The sequence below is a fragment of the Nyctereutes procyonoides genome, unplaced genomic scaffold, assembly GCF_905146905.1.
Source record: "Nyctereutes procyonoides isolate TBG_1078 unplaced genomic scaffold, NYPRO_anot_genome, whole genome shotgun sequence".
Lineage (NCBI taxonomy): Eukaryota > Metazoa > Chordata > Mammalia > Carnivora > Canidae > Nyctereutes > Nyctereutes procyonoides.
Window position 1 is genome coordinate 5,513,797 of NW_026575124.1, and position 19,584 is coordinate 5,533,380.

The 19,584-nt window shown below is 41.7% G+C and overlaps 1 protein-coding gene across 1 annotated transcript; it reads right to left on the bottom strand.

Annotated features, from left to right (window-relative positions):
* Positions 1-13,647: 13,647 nt before the first annotated feature.
* On the bottom strand, positions 13,648-17,192 carry LOC129517307 (uncharacterized). Its single transcript, XM_055337026.1, has 4 exons — positions 17,058-17,192; positions 16,541-16,576; positions 14,722-14,847; positions 13,648-13,855 (listed from the first exon to the last, which is right to left on the bottom strand). The coding sequence occupies exons 1-4, from the start codon at positions 17,113-17,115 to the stop codon at positions 13,809-13,811; spliced, it is 267 nt and encodes an 88-aa protein (XP_055193001.1). The 5' UTR covers positions 17,116-17,192; the 3' UTR covers positions 13,648-13,808.
* Positions 17,193-19,584: the final 2,392 nt, after the last annotated feature.

A 19,584-nucleotide genomic window follows, 5' to 3' on the forward strand; every position in this document is an offset into this window, starting at 1 on the left:
GCGATACTCTTATCTGACACTCATACATTGTGAGCCCACACCTATAGGATCTCTCCGGTTTTGAGCGCTTCTGGTGGAAAAAAACAAAGTAGAATATAAAGAAGATAGAAAATGAAACGTACATTTGTTAAATAATGCAGCCATTGAGTCAATGCACTCATGCAACAAGTATTTATTGACGGCTACTCGTTAGAGAAACAGCAGTGAACAAAGCACATACAAATTCAATGTGACATATGCAATTATGGGGATTCATCCATGAAAAAGTAAACAGAAATAAAGAAAGGAATGGACAGAAGGAAGGAAGAAGAGAAACAGCGTGCAGTTTGTAAAATGGTGAAGCCTAATAAATAATAATACGGGAAAGAGGAAAGTGGAGTATCATGGAGACATGAAGCGAGGTTATAACCTTAGATAAGGCGGCCAAAAGGGCATTACATAAAAGTCATACGAGAACAAAGCCTTGAAAATACTGAGGAACCATTCCTGCTACCCTGGGAATGACTTCCAAGGAAAGGAAGGAGTGGGTGCAAGCTCCTCATTCCTTCAGGTAAGTCTGCAGGTGCCGAGGAGGGACCAACACTGCACCAGGACACGTCAAACTACCTGCCCTTCCTTGCACACACCCCAGCTAAGTAAATGCAACAGTGAAGCAAAAATTCCACATTCACATCAGAAATAAGTGTGGGACGCATCCAGGTCTCCAACGAAAGATACTGAACAAGTCTTGGAAAACTCGGAAAGGATGAGAAAGCACTAGGTTCTAAATGTTCCTTTGCAGCCAAATGGCTCTAATACTTCAAAAGTTGTTTTTACCAGGGACCTGCTTCTGCCTGTAAAATAAATAAATAAATAAATAAATAAATAAATAAATAAATAAATAGTTGTTTTTATTCATACAAAGTATACTTGCTTGTAGCCTCCCCTCAGTGGGAGAATGTTGTCCTATTGAACAGCGCTGAACATCTATTTCATCTTTTTTTTTTTTTAAAGATTTTATTTATTTATTCCTGGGAGACACAGAAAGAAAGGCAGAGACACAGGCAGAGGGAAAAGCAGGCTCCATGTGGGGAGCCCGATGTGGGACTCGATCCCGGGTCTCCTGGGCTAAAGGCAGGCGCTAAACCACTGGGCCACCCGGGCTGCCCCTATTCCATCTTTTGTATTGAAATATACTTGATATTTAACCCCGTGTCAATTTAAGGTGCGCTACCTGTTAATTTGATACATTCATATATTGCGTGTTTGCCATTGGAGCATTCATTACCATCTCTAGCATGTTATATAATGGTCACTTCCTTTTAGAAGTTAGAGTAGTTAAGTTCTCTCCTCGCAATTCTGATGATTATAACAAAATACTATTGTCTATGTTGTGTCCACCACCCTAGTGTGCATTAGATCCCTGAGGCTCACAAATCATCAAGGAAATGCAAGTCAACACCACAATGAGATATCGCCTCGCACCTACTAGAATGGCTGCCATCCACAAGACAACAGATAACAAGTGTTGACAAGCTTGTGGAGAAAAGAACCTCAGTACACACATGGGTGCATCCACTAACAAAAACAATAAGAAGGTCCCACAAAATACAAAATTGGTCTACCATATGTTCCAGCAATCCCCCTTCACAGATTATGTAATCTGCATAATCACAGATTATGCCCAAAGGAAGTGAAAACACGATCTAGAAGAGAGAGCTGCCTTCCCATGTGGACTGTAGCGTTTTTCAAAGTAGCTAAGATCATGAAAACAACTACATGCCCACCAATGGGTAGATGTCGTATGGGTATATAATTTAGCCATGAGGAAGGACAGCTGCCATTTGCTGCAAGGTAAGACCTTGGGCACTGTTGTGCTAAGTGAGATAAGACACAGAAACACTCAAGTGTTGCAAAGTATCACTTATATGTGGAATTTAAAAAACCCCAAATTCATAAAAATAGACATTAAAACTTGCTACCTGGGATGCGATGTGGAGGGACAGGACAGATGTTGTTTAAAGATACAATTTACAATGAGGAGAAAAAAACACCCGAGGGATCTCTAGCTCTTTTGGGTGAGACTCTGAGAGACAAGACCCACTCTGCTCACCAAGACATGCCGGGGATCCTCATCAGGTATATGGAGAAAGGTGGTGAGAATCTCTTAGAAGGGGCTTTGCCTTCTGAGGCAGGGGGATGTCCTGGTCCCAGGTAACCTCACCTCTATCATGAGGCCATAGTTGTCAAACTATGGTAGAGAGGCAGACTTTAAAAAAAAAAAAACAGTCAAAACAAAACATATTCTGAAGGAAAAGAAACAGAAAGGCTAAAAGTAGGTGGAAAAGGTAATAACCATAGACTCAAGGAGCTCTAGGATCACCCCCGGTGTGGAATACGCCCCAGCAGCCCACCACCCGCTCACGGCCTCTCAGAAGCAGACACACCCTGAAGGCCCCCCCAGCACGTGGCTCTGTATTGAGCGCCCTCTGTATGCCTCCCACCACGCTGCCAGGGTAGAGGCCAGGAGGCTCACCGGGTGCAGTGAAGGGGATGATTGGTTGGCTGATGACGGAAGATGGCAAATGTGCATCACCTAGGGTCCACTCTGGACTTAGAAACACACAGTGGGTTACCAGGGGAAGTTAGTACAAGGGAACCTGAGTTCTGGTGCATGAGTGACTCTGTGGAACCCCGACGTGGGCCCCCAGGCCTGAGGGAGGGCATCTCTCCCTCTTTCTCTGCCCCTCTCCATTTGCTCACATTCTAAACAATAATCAATCAATCAATCAATCAAAATCTTTAAAACCGATGTAGCCAATTTAGGTGTGCCTCAGGATTCTAATTGTGAAAATAAGACTGTATATATATATATATATATCTCCTAAGAAAGTCAAACCCATAACACATCTCCAGAACTTTTAACTACTGCCCTTTCCCAAAACTTAATATTTTCTTTTTTTTTGAAAGAACAATATCTTTTATTTATTTTTTTATTTATTTATTTTTTAATAAATTTATTTTTTATTGGTGTTCAATTTGTCGACATACAGAAAAACACCCTGTGCTCATCCCGTCAAGTGCCCACCTCAGTGCCCACCAGCCAGTTAATATTTTCATTATAAAAATTAAAATAGAAGTATGTGTAAGACATAAAAGTCACCAGGCCTTCCAACACCATGCGATAACTGGCATGATTGCTTTGGTTCTGATACGTTTCATAGACCTTTATATGCATTCATGAACACGTGTCTTCCCATGCCCAGGATCCCATAGTATCACTCTTCCCACCGCCAATGAGCACTATGTGCTCATTCTCATAGACAAAAGTGCGTCTACACGAACATATCTCTATATGTACTTGGGTCTTACAAAACGGTATACAAAATGGCATTATATTCCAGACCATTCTTTTTTTAAAGATTTTATTTATTTATTTATTTATTTATTTATTTATTTATTTATTTATGAAAGAGAGAGAGAGCGCAGGAGTGGCAGGGAGTGGCAAAGGACCAGGAGAAGCAGGCTCCCCCTGAGCAGAAAGCCCAGTGTGGGGCCAGATTCCATGGTCCTGGGATCAAGACCTGAGCTGAAGGCAGGCTCTTAACCACAGGAGCCTCCCAGGAACCCCCCAGACCATTCTGTTTTGTACACTCAATTCTACTTAGTAGAAATCCAAGTCCGCCACGGTCCATGCCCAGCATTCTTTCACTGGATTTCCTATGTCATCACTTACTCTACCTCTTAATGGGAATCTGGGTCATTTCTGGTGTTTTGCTGCTACCAATCAGGAAGCCATTAATGTGCTTTTACTGTACCCTTAGGTACCAAAGTTTCTATGCCATAGGAACCCGTGCTATAGGTTCCAGAGGGGTTTTAATAAAATCGTATGCATGTTTTAAATTGAATAGATATTTTCAAATTCTTTCCCCCAGACCATCCTAAAACTTATTACCAACAGATACAAAACAGAAGAGTACTTTTCCAACCACCTCTGCCAGAAGTAACTGTATCTGGATTTAATTTTGCCTGTCTTACAGGTCAGAAGCAGTATTTGTCATGCTTATTTGCATTTCCTGATTACAACACACTTGAGCATACTGGTCTAGTTGTTGAGGACTCGAATTTTCATTTCCAGCATTTGCTTAGTCAAATCTGTTCACCTACTGTGTCTTTTGTTCTTTTCATTTAAGGAGTTACACCACATGAGAAATATTAAGATTTTCATCTTTCCTAAAATCACAAAGGTCTCGAATATAACACACATGTTAATTTTATTCACAATATACTTTTAGATATTTTAAGTTCAAGGAGTGCTGTCATACTTATTATAACTATAATGTTATATACTAAACAATTACAGAAACATGTAATGGGGTCATGTTAGATTTGTGACATCTTAATAATCCTGCATGCAGAATAAATAATCAAAATGAATTTTACTCTCTCTTTCTCAGTTGTTTGGTCCAATACGAAGTGACCGTTCTTTAATACAACTTTTTCCTATCAAATGCATCACTATGACTCCTCTACTTGGTCACCAATAAAAATTTCTAGGCAATTAAATGATTTGTGAGCGTGAAAGCAAAAGACACCATGAGTGCAAGGGTTCATATCCTTACAGATCTTAGCATGTGCACACGTCCTACCTCAAACAAACTGATGATGGCAGGATGCCTTCATCCCAGCTGTGGAGGACACAGCTACTGAGTAACCTTTATCAGCTGAACTTTATCACTTACTCTCTATGGGCCTCAGTTTCCTTTTCAGTTAAAAGTGGGAATAGTAATGTGAAAGTAGCTTTTCTCTCAAGTTAATGTCATGAAGATAAAAGAATAAAAGCATGTATCGTCAGCTGAAAATCACATATAAATAAAGCAATATCTAATCTGATCTAACAAGCTATCACTCTCCAAACTGACCAACAAATTCAACTTTTATACTATAATAAAAATCAAGATTACTGTCACTGTATATTTAGAAAAGTGCACTTCTTCAACCTTTGTGCCCCTTGATTTTCAAATCCCTTGACCAGGATGCAGAAAATTCACGGGGTGCCTTCTGATCTCAGCATATGCAGGAGGAATAGAGGAATGAACACAGGTCTGTCAGTAAGAGACCTTGGCTCTTGACCCCCCAAGGCTCCAGGCTACAATTCCTGACAAGGCTCTTTCCTCCCCTCAGCCTCAGAGTCCTCCTCTTGTTCAACTTACACCTGTAGCACCCTAACCTTTCAACCCATAGCCCCCTTCCCTGCTATAATCTTTCTCCACAGATCTTATACTATTTAAAATTTTATGTTTACTTATACAATTTGTTTCTTGCCTCTTTCTGCTGAAGACATTGTAAGCTCCATGTGGGAAAACATTTTTGCCTGTTTTCTATCTGCAGGACTTGAAGAGCTCCTGATGGATGACTCACCCTACTTGGTAAAGAGACACATGGATGAGGAGTAGGGATGTCACATTAGATGATCTAGAACTAACCATCGTAACTGCTTGAATCTTTTATTTAGTCATGAGATCATTTCCGCATGTGGTCTCATTGCTCCAAGTGAACTATAAAAATCACAACCAGGAGTGACTGACTGGCTCCGTTGGTTAAGCAGCTTACTTGATTCAGCTCAGGTCATGATTTCAGGGTTGGGATCAAAACCTGTATCAAAGTCTCTCTCTCTCTCTCTCTTGATTTCTTTAAAAAAATAAATAATTTTTAAAAATTGCTTCCACCATATTGTACCTTAACAAGAGCAAGAAATGTTCAGATTAGCCGGAAAGAATATCCAATACATGAAAATAAATTCTGTGTTACCTCTTACACTAGAAATGGCTCCCAATTTTTCCATTTCTGTAAAATTTATCTTCTAATGTATACTAAAATTGGCAGAAGACAGGGAACTTCTCTTTCTCTATAGACCTAAAGGTAGGAGGTAGGTAATTTGAAATTAGGGCTTTAGTGACTCCCTGAAAGAACAGTATGAGAGAATCCTAGGGCCCATTTCCTATCCTTGAGAATCCTAGAATTTCAACAGAAGAAAGAATGTGGTCATCCTGCCAGAGCCAGAGAGATGGGTCTTATGATTTTTCTAAGTTCTCTGTTGCCCAAAGTGCCTTAAAATTAGATTGGAAGGTTGCAATCTGTCCAGTGGGCATTAGAAGAATTCAGCTAAAGAAGAATAGACAGGATGAGTAATAAGTCCTTGCATATGTGTCCTACCATGTGCTTAATTGTGAAGAAAGAGGAACAGTTGTTCTTCCCTAATGAAGAATGGGACAAGAGAAATGAGCTAAGGTTTCAGCAGAATGAAGTTCAGACTAAACATCGGGGTAACTAACTGCCAGTAACAACTGGAGAACAAAATAGTCAAGATGAACTGAATAAGATATTATGGAAATTACTACTTTGGAACCCTTGTAAACTAAAAAAAAAAAAAAAAACAAGAGTTCTCCATAGAATTCAAAGGAATATGAGTTCAGGACAACTTCAGGGATTCATGGCAATTGGTAAATGTTCTTATGGTGACACACACTTGTAGCCACGGAGAAGAATTGAGAGTGGAAAGGGGTGATTTATTCCAGATGTCTAATTTAGCAGATCTTATTCAAGGAAGAAAATTATTTGAAACCCTTTCTTCCCTCAGTGTGGATCTACCCTTTGGAGCGCCTATCAAGGTGCCAAAACAGGAGAGAGAACTGAAATTATGGGGTGTCTCTATTTCAAAGGGGATAACATCAAGAGAAGTGGTCTTCTGTTGAGGCACGAACTATATATTTGCAGATATTGGTGAAGAAATTGGAATGCGGAGGCAGTAGGAAAGAGAAAGGTCAACTAGGTCCTGTTAGACACCAGGCTCAGGTGCCAGGGTCAGGCTCACATTCATAATCAACCTAAAGGCATAATTGATCATTGATTTTATTGCTAATTTTACCATTGTTACAGGTAGAAATAACTATTGTTACTGATGCAAAAAGATTTTTTAAGACAAATGCCCCATCACAATTCAGTCACTACACTACATGTGGGTTAGTAATTTTATAAATGCCTGAAGCTTCCACAACATTGCACTAAGGAAAATGCTTTCAACTGGACATGCATGGGGTGGAAATCTCAAACTGTGTCCTGGGCCTGGGAAAGTTAGAGGAGAACTGTCTTCAGCTGAGGTTTCAGTTTAAAAGCCAAACAATTGGATCAAAGGACTTTGTTCATTCCATTCCTTCCCTCTGGTTCTTTCATAATAATTCTATTTTCAGTGAGTATTGCCTTTCAACTTCAAGGAAATAGCCTTCTCTTTTGCTTTTAGGGGCTCGAGTGATTATGTTGGTCTCAGCTGGAGAATCTAGAAGGATGGTTCTATGTTGAGGTCAACTCTTGTACCTTGCATTACTGAAATGTCCCCCTTTCACGTAACACAACATATTCATTAGTGTGTGATTTCATCATATTGACAGTCCTTCTGATGGGGCCTGAGAACATCTTGGAGGCCACTCTTCTACCCACTTCAGCTTCTACCTAGATATAGATGATAGATAGATGATGGATAGATAGACAGATAGATAATATAGATATAGAGTTCTGTGAAGATGGGCAACTATCATTAATGACGTCACCATTGTTCCAGCTGCTCAAGTACAAGCCTTCAAAACTATGTTTGGCTCCTCTTCCTTTCAAAACCCAAATCCAACTTATCAGCAATCCTTAAGTTCCACCTTTAAAATACACCCAGACACAGACAACTTCTCATCATCTCCATGTTCTCCTGGACCCGGTCAGCACCATAAGTCTTTGCACACACACTGTCTCTCCATTTTCTGCTTTCAGGAAATTAGCCGTAATTACCATGTAAAAATGTTAATCCTGTCATGGAATCCCTCTGCTCTCAACCTTTTGAAGATTATAACCTTTCAGCAAAAGCTGAAGTCTTCATGACTGCCGAAAACTGTGCCTTCTACACAAGACAGTCTCATAGGTGCTTAGAGTAAGAGTCCATATGGCTACAAATCAAAGGTGGGAAGTGGAGTCAGCTAAAAACTATCAGTGAGGGCTCACAATATTATTTCTGAGACCAGGGAAAATTTTTGTTAAAAAAATAACCCATGCAGCCAATAACAGGTAACTAGCGATAAACTGTGGTTAGTCTGTGGTGGAAAAGGACAGAGGCAGGACCAGTCCATAATCATGGATGATCCCACTGTCACAGGACATTGTTCCACTTCAAAAGTAACCAAGCATCACCCTCCAGGGCTGATCCTGTGTGCCCTTCTCTCAATAACAAATCTTCATGCCAAATTCATTCCACTCCATAGATGACAAATTTTAAGATACCTGCAGCTCTCAAGGTCCATTCAGGAGATATAAAATGTACAGTAATTGGAACAAGGAAATCTAACTGTAAGAAAATGATGAGTAAATAGGAATAGTGCAAATTTCTTCAATCTACTAAATGGCGTCAATAACATGCCACCACTAATAATACATGCAATGGAGAAGCCCTGAGTGCTTTCCCCTAACATCAGGAATAAGAATTTGGTAAAGATCTCTGCTCTCATCACCTCTAGGTAACTTTCTAAAGATCCTAGTCGCTGCAATAGGCAAGAAAAACAGAAAAAGACATGCATTTTCTCAGAAACTAAAAGGGAGATGGGCGGGCGGTGGAGGTGACTGCGTGGCGGGCACTGAGGGGGTCACCTGATGGGATAAGCACTGGGTATTATGCTATATGTTGGGAAATTGAACTCCAATTAAAAAATATGTAAAAAATTAAAAAAAGAAAGATACCTTCAAGTATCAGAATAAATACCTAGAATAAAATACCCAGATTATTACAAAAAAAAAAGAAACTATGAAAGAAACCAACTTTCTGTGCAGATGATGTCGTCAGGCAAATATACACTCACACAGGAACATACACACAAACACAGAAAATCCGTTAGGAAAAATAACTTCAAATGTTGTCATAAGATAGAAAGTCAATATATAAAAATAAGTTACATTTTTCACATGTTAGCACTACTCAGCTGGAAAATGAACATTTTAAAATACACTCTCTAGAGCAGGTGGAGGAACAGTGTCTATTTTTGGGCAAACGTATCCAAAGCTATGCCAGACCCTCTACAGTGAAGCTACAAGACATTGATGATGCAAATCATGTCACCATAAATATATGCAGATAAATTATGTTCAAGTCTTGCTAAAAACACTAAGGTTAAGGTTTTGATTTATCTCCACCTTCAATTCAATCCCAATCATGTGTTTGCAAGCTTTTTTTTGTAAAAATTGGCAAACAAATTCCACAATTTATATGTATGACAAAGTAAAAACAGACAGGTAGCCAAAACCATCCTGAGAAAGACCGGACTTGGAAGAATCACACCACCTGACTTCAAACTGATTCAGCTACATTAATCAAACCACTGAGATAGTGACCTACAGATAGAGAAATGAGTCATGTTCCTAACAGGTCAACTGCAGGTTCTGAAAGAAATCACACACCTAAGCAAGCTTGTTTTGCATCGCCTCTAGGACCCAAGACTGTTCAGAGCACTGAAAACTCTCTGAATAAAAATTCAGAAAATTCTCTTTATAGAAATCATTTATAAAGGTTAAAAGGAGAGAGACCCACAGGGAGCTAAAAAAAAAAAAAAGAAAAGAAAAGAAAAGAAATGGGTCTGCAGAACAGAACCGAGTTTGACAATGCACGCCACACATATTCAATCAATGCATTTTTTTAAGAAAAATGCTAAGGCTACTCAGTAGAAGAAAGGAAAGTCTTTCAACAAAGTATACGGCAAAAAATACTATTACCTATTTGATTATAGAAATAAACCATGATTCCTACCTTTGACCATACGCAACAATCCAAGACCTAATCATAAAACATAACGTTATAAATCATCTCAAGACTGAAATGTGTATCCTTTTAAACTTAGGGGATGTTAACATTTCTTAGACAGAAAACCCAAAGAAGCACTAACAGGAACAAGAAAATTCCCAACTGCAGCTTATCGAAACCATGATGTTTCATTTGCCGGCTCTGTCCATTAAATAGTAGATCCTAGTAGCGGTAAGTTTGTAACCTGAGAATACATTCAAGTGGACTGAAATGATGAAGAATCGGATGTTCCAAACATTCAGTGCATCTCCTGCATCGCTCCTTTACAAGATGAACAAATGCTAGAGAAGAGCAGGTACTCAATTAACACCAATACTTAAACGCTCAGTTATGGAATCTTGGGGCTTCCAGGAGGGTTCAGGGTGATCCACTTGCCCCTAGCAGTTAATTTCACCCACTCAGAGTAAAATCTTTTGTGTTAATATTGGATGCATTTTCTTGTGCACATCGTTTCTCCTTGTTGCGTTAGGGCGACTGTGTCCTCTCTAACCCAACGGGGCCTGACCTGAGCTACCCCATGCAAGTCTCCTCTCAGGACACAGGGATATCTAGGGAGCTATGTCAGCATTTCAATCCTTGGCTTAGCCAACAACTTATATTTATTTCACATCACACGATTTTGATCCCTCTACTCAAGTCCCAAAGACATTTCCTTATCTGAGTGCATCATACAAGTAGCCTGTTTACCTACTTGCCTGGAGCCCATTCATCTAACAATACATGTAACTCTTGGCTACAGCCCCACAGACTAACATCTAAGTGCTTCCCTAGAGACAGGAGCCTGACGCTTTGTCCACTGTTAACCGAAGAGCTTTCAACTCTTCTCTCTGGATCAACACAAGTTTCTCTTTTTCATCATTGTGTTGTATTAACAGAGCCTTTAGCAAACTGACTTCCACAGAGCCAAATACCCCATTTCCCTGCCCACCTCGACTCCAGCAACCCTATTTGCTGCATCTACTTAAGAGTCTCTCGTGATTTGTCTCCCTCTCTGATTATTTCCCACTCCTTTCCCTGTGATCCTCTGTGCTGTCTCATACTGCACATGTGAGTGAAGCCATGTGATAATTGTCTTCCTCTGATTGAGTTATTTTGCTCAGCGCGATACTCTCCAGGTCCATCCATGTCGGTGTAAATGGTAAGTATTCAAACTTTCTCATGACTGAGTAACATTCCATTGCACATATATACCACTTCCTCCTTTATCCATTCATCTGCCGATGGACATCTGGGCTCTTTCCGTAGTTTGCCTGTTGTGGACACTGCTGCTATAAACATTGTGGTGCATGTGCCCCTTCACTCATTAGATTAATATCATTGGGATAAATGCCTCATAGCGCAATTGCTGGGGTGTAGGGTAGCTCTATTTTTAACTTCTTGAGGAAACTCCATACCGTTTTCCAGAGTGGCCACCCAACAGGTAGCAAAACAACTTCTCTCTGTTGTGTGGCACTTTCCCTGAATTCTACGACTACAATGCACCTAAAAGTACATTGCCGCTCTATAAGCCAACATCCCTGTTCTACCCAGCACATATTTTTTTTAGATTATTTTTATTTATTTATTTATTTATTTATTTATTTATTTATTTTATTTATTTATTTAATAATAAATTTACCCAGCACTTATTTGACAGTTTCTCTGGCATCCACCAGAACACAACAGTAAAACAAACATTCACTGCCTGATGGTCTTCAGCGGAAGGGCTTTTTTTCATCAAACACCACTGAGAAGCTAGCAACTATTTTCAAAGTGGTCTGGGAGAAGAATCTGCCTCAAGTAGTTTTCAAATCCAAACACCCAACACAACATTTTGAATAAATGCTGTTGATTTCTGCCAGAGATTTCAGATTCCAGCAGATGTATGATGGTGGAAACTTCTATCATATAGTCACATCCTATGAGCTCATAGGAAAAACACGGGACCAACACTCAGTAAGTCTACTAAGAGATTCAGCCAAAGATCCGATATAATTCAGATAACTCTGTGGTTACTGTGAGAAGAGGCTAACAGCATTTCTACTGGAGGAGTATGATTTTGCCAACACCAAAATAGTCCTCAGAATCTCTGGACTTCTTGTGTTTTAGCATGATCTGAAAATCATGACAGTGTGTTGCAAAGTTTGAGCGATACCTCTCTTACCCCAGTTGAGGTAATTCTCATGAATTTCAGAGACTGGACTCAGCCTGGAATAACAGCTGGCAATTTCGACTACCCTCCAGGTGTTCTATGGGTACTAAAGGTTTTGCTTCTTTTGTCTTTATTCCTCTGTAGAAAGAATCATCACATGTGCTAACATGTACTAATTTCCCCTTAGTGGTCATTAACTACAAATCTTGCCAACCTAAACGTGGAAACATGTTAACATGCACTCATTTTCCTGTGACTATACAGTAAATGCACACTGAGATCTAGTCTGTGGAAATTCAAAGTGTACAAGGGTGACTCAGACTATTATAGAAAATAAGGTGTTAGCTAAGTCTCTTAAGGTATACCAATCCCTCTGGGCATGTTGTACTTCCTACATAGCCTTGATCACACCCAATCCATCTCAATCAATCAAAACACACCTATTTCATCTTCAAGTCTCCTTTACCTCTCATCCACTGACAGATCCAAATAATTTTTAAATAATAAAAACAGATTGAGTGGGAATCAAATTCCAAACTCAATCATTTCCCTACCAAAGCATGGACACGTTGCTTTTCATGAATTGTGCACTGCTTAGTGGACTGCTGATAAGAACCAGGACAAGCCCAAAGATTCCCACTTAGCAAGTGCATGAAAACTGGGCAGATGACCACGGTGGAAAGGACCACACACCCCATCCTTCGTGGAGTACAATATGTACAAATGTACAATATCCATCCCATTATGTGTTCAGTTGTCGAAGCCCTCCAGCCAAAACCAACCAGGAGCACAGCTGTAGCTCAGGAGCTTGGGATCATCATCACTACAGTGGGGGAGATCATGCACCGTGGCGAATTGCAGAGCGCTGTCTCAGCTCAAGGGTGTTAGAAAACACTTACACAGGAATTGGGCTTGTGTTAGGTGACTTAGGAGAGGTGGTAGGGAAGCAGGCCTCTGCCCGGGGTTGGATGCTGGCAAGGATCATGAGGGTGCTGTGGCTGGGGATGTAAACAAATCTTTGCTAGAAGGAGAAGACACTGGACTGGGGCAAAACTGTGACAGGGAACGAAGCAGCATCACTCATTAACTAAGAGAAAAGGCTATTGGAATTGTGGACTTGGCAACTGACATTGCTTTTGTCTGCACAGAAACAACACCGGGAAGTGAACTTGCTCTTTGCCTGCTTCATCACAGTCCCTGAGTGCCCGTGACTGCTGCTGGCCTTCTGTGACTTTGTATGTGTGCAACGTGAGAACATCATTTCCTACCCTCAGCCCAGCTCAGCCCTAACACCTCCGAAGCCCCGCTGTGCCAGGCCAGTTCCCAGATGGCAGGACTGCTTTCCTGCATCTCACCTGCTAAGTCATTGTGGTTAAGAGACTAATCATGGCTCAGTTCATAGTAGAGTTTGGTGAAATACAAAATAGACGTTGTGCCTAATGTATATTGATTAGTGCATTCAGGTGACAAAAGCCTCTAGGCTCTAGTGATGGGCCCAGGAAGTGTGTCATATATTTAAAAATTGGGTACACATGACAAAGTCCAACTCATAGTCACACGGGAAGGACAGGATAAGATTCAAAGTATCTGTCACTGGGATTGATGGAATCATTGGACAACCACTCACCAGCCCCTTAAAAATATACAATTTTGATGTTGCTCAATGTTGTTCTTTTTATTTTAAACAGATAAACTGATTAGGGATAAGAGACATTGGTACACATGGTGAATCGTTGGATTAAATCAAATGAAGGCATAAGTGGCCGAGCCCTGCAGGATCAAATGCAGATGCCTCGGACTAATTCCATCTTAGTAATTTTTCAACCCCAATACGTGACGCAACCAGTTCAAGAGGCCTGCAAGAGAATAAAATGTATTGTCAAGAGGGTTTCACAAAAAGATGAATAATGTGGCTTCTTTCTTGGGCCTCTGTGAGGAGACTAACAAACATCAAATGGCACTGACTTCCGAGGTGTCAAAGGAACATGACATGTTTGCCCAAAGAGAAATGGAATTTGCAGCCCTGGGTGGGAGCCTACGAAAGCTGGAGGTTTACATTGAACAGGAGTAGGCCAATGTGCGTTAGTTTTCCCTCCCCATAACACAGAGCAACTCAGTCCTTTTTCCCTCCACTGGCTGCAACTACACATCCTTGAACAGGTGCCATGCGATGGCCCAGACACTGAACGAGTAAAGGCAATATTTGAAAAGGTTCCTCCAGACGTTGATTGTATAAATACCAACCCAATCTCTCCCATGTGTTCAGGGGGAAATCTTTCTTTGTAAGTTCTCAATGTCTTCATCCTTACAGTGTTTACTTAGTAAATGAGATTTAAATTACATTGATATGCAAATTGTATACTCCACTGCCTGGTATATGTCCACAGTCAACAAACTTTGTGACCCATGTTACATGAGTGTTGAAGGACAGGAAAGACGAACCAGGACTAGAAAGACTACTGTCTTGGTCCTGTCATGAAGGTGAAACACACCCAGAACTACCCTGAATAATACTCAAAAGCTTCTGCCTCAAGGAAGCCTCAATTCCTCTGAGATATCTGTGAACTTGATATATAAAACTGAAAGCAGTGAGAGAATGAAGAAAACAGAGCTTTCCCAGGGCTCTTCCCTCTTGCCCTGAAAATAGAGTTTACCCTAACAAAATAGAGACCCCAGGAATCCAGGAGCCCCATAAAGAAGCCTATAGATGAACTAGACTTACCAGCTGGAGTGGTGCTTTGAGCAGCAGTGGTCGTGGAGGCAGGAGGAGCTGCAGTGGAGGCAGGAGCTGCAGTGGTGGCAGGAGCTGCAGTGCTGGCAGGAGCTGCAGTGGTGGCATCAGGGGCAGCTGAAATTAGGAGGAAGAGATCCAGCTGAGACACTTGACTACCCCAGCAGCCAAATTTGTCCCAAGCAAGCGTGGAGGCACAGTCCTCCTTCTCAATTCGTCTCTGCAGATGTCAACAACTCGGTCATACCCTTAGCCTGCCTACCCATCCTCCTTTGGACTCATCCTTCCTAGCCCTGCCCATGGTGCGACAGAAAGAATTCCAGGCTTCTCCACAAGGTCTGTGACCCTAAGAGAGGAGACAAGCAGACACTTTCTCCCAGGGGCAAGCACCAAAGACCAAACCCACATGTGCTCCTATTTGCAAGAACCCCGGCTCAGGGCCGACAGGACAGTCCCTAGTGGGCTGTCTCTCTGGTGCCCTCCCATGCGCTAACTTGAGCCCTTCAGTTTCCTCCGCAGCGTGCATGAGTGTGGTAGTGGAATAACCTGTACAGGAGAAGAGAAGAAACAACAAGTTCATGTGTCTCAGATTCGAGCAATAGGACCTCCTTTCTTTGAAAGAAGCACAATCTCTTCCTCCAGCTTCTGTCCTGAAACAGGATTATATTTGTCCTGCCTGTTCCTCGACTTGGACTCCATCTCTTACAGATGCATCTAGGAGAACCGCATTCGATGTAACAGGGGACATTAATACTCTTGTGGCAATGATACGAGTGAGCAAATGCCCCATCGATCATCCCATGTTCAAAGGATGTGTGGCAAGATTGGTAACAATTATCACTCTCTACGCCTTACACCGGAGCTCCTGACGGGCAGCCACAGGCAGACCCTACATCTGTGAGGTGCATCTGCCTCAACAAGCGGACAGCTCACTCTCCAGGCCCACCCTGGAGCCATGCCGTGTCGGTCCTCCTCCAGAAGACGGGGTGTTTTTTGAATTGTCCCCCATGGAGGTAGGACATATGGTTCAGTGTGTGAGGTCTGATGCAGTCACTGCCCTTATGACCAAGGTTATAGGTCCCTAACTGTGGAGGACAAAAGGAGAAAGCACCCTCATGTCTGCTTGAGCACAACACATATGGCATTGGACATACAGGACACTGTGGGAGAAGCCCAAGAAATACTAAGGCTTTGGTCCACAACCTTGGTCTCAGGCAAAAATAAATAATAAATAAATAAATAAATAAATAAATAAATAAATAAATAAATAAATAAACCTCACACAGAGAAGCCTGGGAATAAGGCATATATACTGTTAAAAAGAGCAAAGCTCAGGGCCATCCTTCTACTTCACCTCTACTCTCCACAATCCATATTCCACACTCCCATGTGCCCCTAATGCCCACATCTCTACATCACCTTCGGTATCTACATTCTCTTCTGTCAAACCGAGACTTATTCACCCCTCTTTTCACACCGGCCATATATTTGGTGCTTTAATTTTTGGTAACCAAAAGACTCTTCATGCATCTCCCCAGATCACAAATTCAGACCACATTCCCTGGCATTTCTGCTGAAGGACAATGAATACTTATTCTACAATTTATATAAACCCATGCTAAAGAATTTGTATCCTCTATTAATGGATGAGAAATCAGAGATTTTCTATGTCCACAATGAACTTTAGAAACAGGGATGTGCTGCCCCCAGGCTTTTGCTTTGGAGTCTCTGTACTCTGTCCCCCATGACTGCCTTGACACGAGGCTGGGGTGGAAGACAGTCGTGACAGGAAGGTGCAAGCAAGACTTACCAGTAGAGCTATCAGATGGAGCACTTGTTGTATCCTCTGAAAGAGAAAAAGAAAAAAATAGATGTAAGCTGAACAACAGTTTTGGGTGTAGACAAAAGCGACATTATGGACTTACTGGGGTCTTTCACAGCTGAAGAACCCAGGGCTACATTGCTACATATGTTGAAGACAAAGAGAGGCAAAGATATGAAACTCACAAAAAGGTACAAAAAAACATAATATGTCTATTATTGCTTTCCTGAAATCAACCTCTGATGACCCTCCTAAACAATGTTAAACTAACACTGAAGTTGTGTTCCAAGGTTAAAACTGAGCAAAGACCAGACTGAATTGTCAAAGCTGAAAGTCAGAGTCCACTCTATTTTGAGTGGTCAGTCGAATGGGGTTGGAAACGGATAGTGAAATGGAGGACACGGGTCAAGCATTCTAAGCCCCTCGGAACCACAATCCACAGAGACCTTGTACCATGATGTCCTCTCGCTCCAGACCTTATGTTCAGGTAAACATCATTACTTACGGCCTGAGACCAGGAAGGTGGAGACTGCCACCAGGACCAGCAACGCCAGGACCTTCATGCTGGTGAATGGATCAGCAGGGAGCACAGAGAGGAAAGCGTCAGAGCTCAGGAGAAGGTAGGACTCTGACCCCAGCGTTGCACATCCTGACCTTATATAGGCAGAGGGCGCCAATCAGGAGGTGCCAGATCAGAATCCGGGCTAGATGATGTCGGGAAATGTTGGTACTTGGAGAAACCACTGGAGAGTCAACAGCACAGCCAGAGGCCCTTTGGAAAGATCACAATCTCAGTCCCTTGATTATGACACTGCTTTCAAGTCAAGAGTTTCCTATATTAAACATTTTCTGGAAAATAAACTTTGCTTCCAGGCTTCCTCTAACCTTGTAGGATAGAGTAGCACCACGATAACCTGCCCTGTGGGATTACTCAGGCCTGCGGTGCTCCTTTCGTACACGTTAGAAGTTGGATGCTCACATCTTGCTTAGCTCAGGGTTTCCTTAAAACAGAATCACGGGGGTATGGCAGCGAGCTCTCAGAACCATCCACCTGGGGCAGGCTGTACCTTCCTCCCGCAGTGACCTCCCTCCTGTACGTGGAGACACTATCATCTGACACTCATACACAGCGAACCCACACCAATAGGATCTCTTTGAATTTAATACTTCTTTGGAAGAATTCAAAGGTAAAGAGAAAGTAAATAAAATATGAAATGAAAACGTGTTATTAATGCAGCCATTGAACCCATGCACTCATGCAACAAATATTTATTGACTACTCTACACATAAAAAAAAACCCAGTGATGAACAGAGCACATAAAAATTCCGTGTGATACATGCAATTGTAGAGCTTCATCTCTTAAAACCTAAGCAACAAGGATGAAAGGGGTGGCAGGAAGGAGAGTAGAAGGGGGAAGGAAAACGGTGTGTAGTTTGTAAAGTGGTGAGGCCTAGTAAGTAATAATACAGGAGAGACGGAAGGAGAGTATCGTGGAGACAGAAAATGAGGTTCTAATCTTAGAGAAGTCAGCCAAAAGGGCATTACAGTAAAAGCGATTCTGGAACAAAGCCCTGAAGATGCTGAGGACTCAATCCTGTTACATCTTGGGAACCTGTGTTCCAAGGAAAGGAAGGAGTAGGAGCAAGTCCCTTATTCCTTCAGGTCTCTCTGCAGGTGTTGAATAGGGCCCAACCCTGCACCAGGACACATCAAACTACAATCCCTTAACTAAGGCAAATCCCAGCTAGATAAATGCAACAACGGAGCAACAACTCCACATTTACATCACAACCAAGTGTGGGACCCATCTAGGTCTCCAACGAAAGGTACCGAACAAGTCTTGGAAAACGCCGAAACCATGCGAAATCACCACATTTTAAATGTCCCTTGGCAATTAAATGACTCTAATACTTCAAAGGTCGTTCTTGTTCATACACGGGATACCTTTCTGTGACAACTCAGTGGGAGAGTCTCTGTCCTATGAAGCAGCACTGAACATCGATTTCCTCTTTTCTTTCAAATATACGTGATATTTAACACTGTGTAAATTTAAGGGGCGCTACGTGTTAATATATGTTCATATATTGTATGTTTGCCATTGGAGCATTACTTACCATGTCTGTCATGTTCCTAGTGATCATTTCTGTTTGGGAGTTGGAATAATTAAGTTCTACTCTCCTAACAGCCTGGTGATTGTAAGAAAATATTTTCTATTCTGTGTCTATCACTATATCATGCATTAGGTCTCCAGGGCTTACAAATCATCAGGGAAATACGAGTCAAGGGATAAAGAAGCTGTGGTCTATGTACACAGTGGGATATTCCTCAGCCATCGGAAACGACAAATACCCACCATTTACTTCGACGTGATTGGAACTGGAGGGTACGATGTTGAGTGAAGTAAGTCAGTCGGAGAAGGACAAACATTATATGGTCTCACTCACTTGGGGAATATAAAAAATAGTGAAAAGGAATAAAGGAGAAAGGAGAAAAAAATGAGTGGGAAATATCAGAAAGGGAGACAGAACACGAGAGCCTCCTAACTCTGGGAAACGAACTAGGGGTGGTGGAAGGGGAGGAGGGTGGGGGGTGGGGGTGGCCGGGTGACGGGCACTGAGGTGGGCACTTGACGGGATGAGCATTGGGTGTTATTCTATATGTTGGCAAATTGAACACCAATAAAAAATAAATTTATAAAAATTAAAAAAGAAAAGACAGTGAGACATCACCTCACACTTGTTAGGATCTCATCAACAAGACAAGGGTTAAGACGCGTTGGGAAGCTAGTGGAGAAAGGAGAACCTCAGTACACAGTGGGAGGTAATGTAAATGGGGGCATCCACTAAAAAAAAAAAAATGAAGATTTCACAAAAAACAAAATCGATCTACCATGTGTTCCCGCAATCCCTCTTCTCGGGTTATGCCCAAAGGGAATGAAAACACGATCTTGAAGAGGGAGCGGCCTTCCCATGCTTATTCTAGCATTTACTTCGTAGCTAAGATAATAGATATAACTATGTGCCCGTCATG

Bases quoted from the DNA above. Each gene is read 5' to 3' on its own strand.
- LOC129517307 (XM_055337026.1), bottom strand. From the start codon at position 17,115: ATGAAGGTCCTGGCGTTGCTGGTCCTGGTGGCAGTCTCCACCTTCCTG. The intron at 14,848-16,540 runs GTAAGTCTTGCT...TCCTAATTTCAG, and splicing joins TCCATCTGATAGCTCTACTG to CTGCCCCTGATGCCACCACT. The intron at 13,856-14,721 runs GTAAGTCTAGTT...ATTCTCTTGCAG, and splicing joins TCAAAGCACCACTCCAGCTG to GCCTCTTGAACTGGTTGCGT.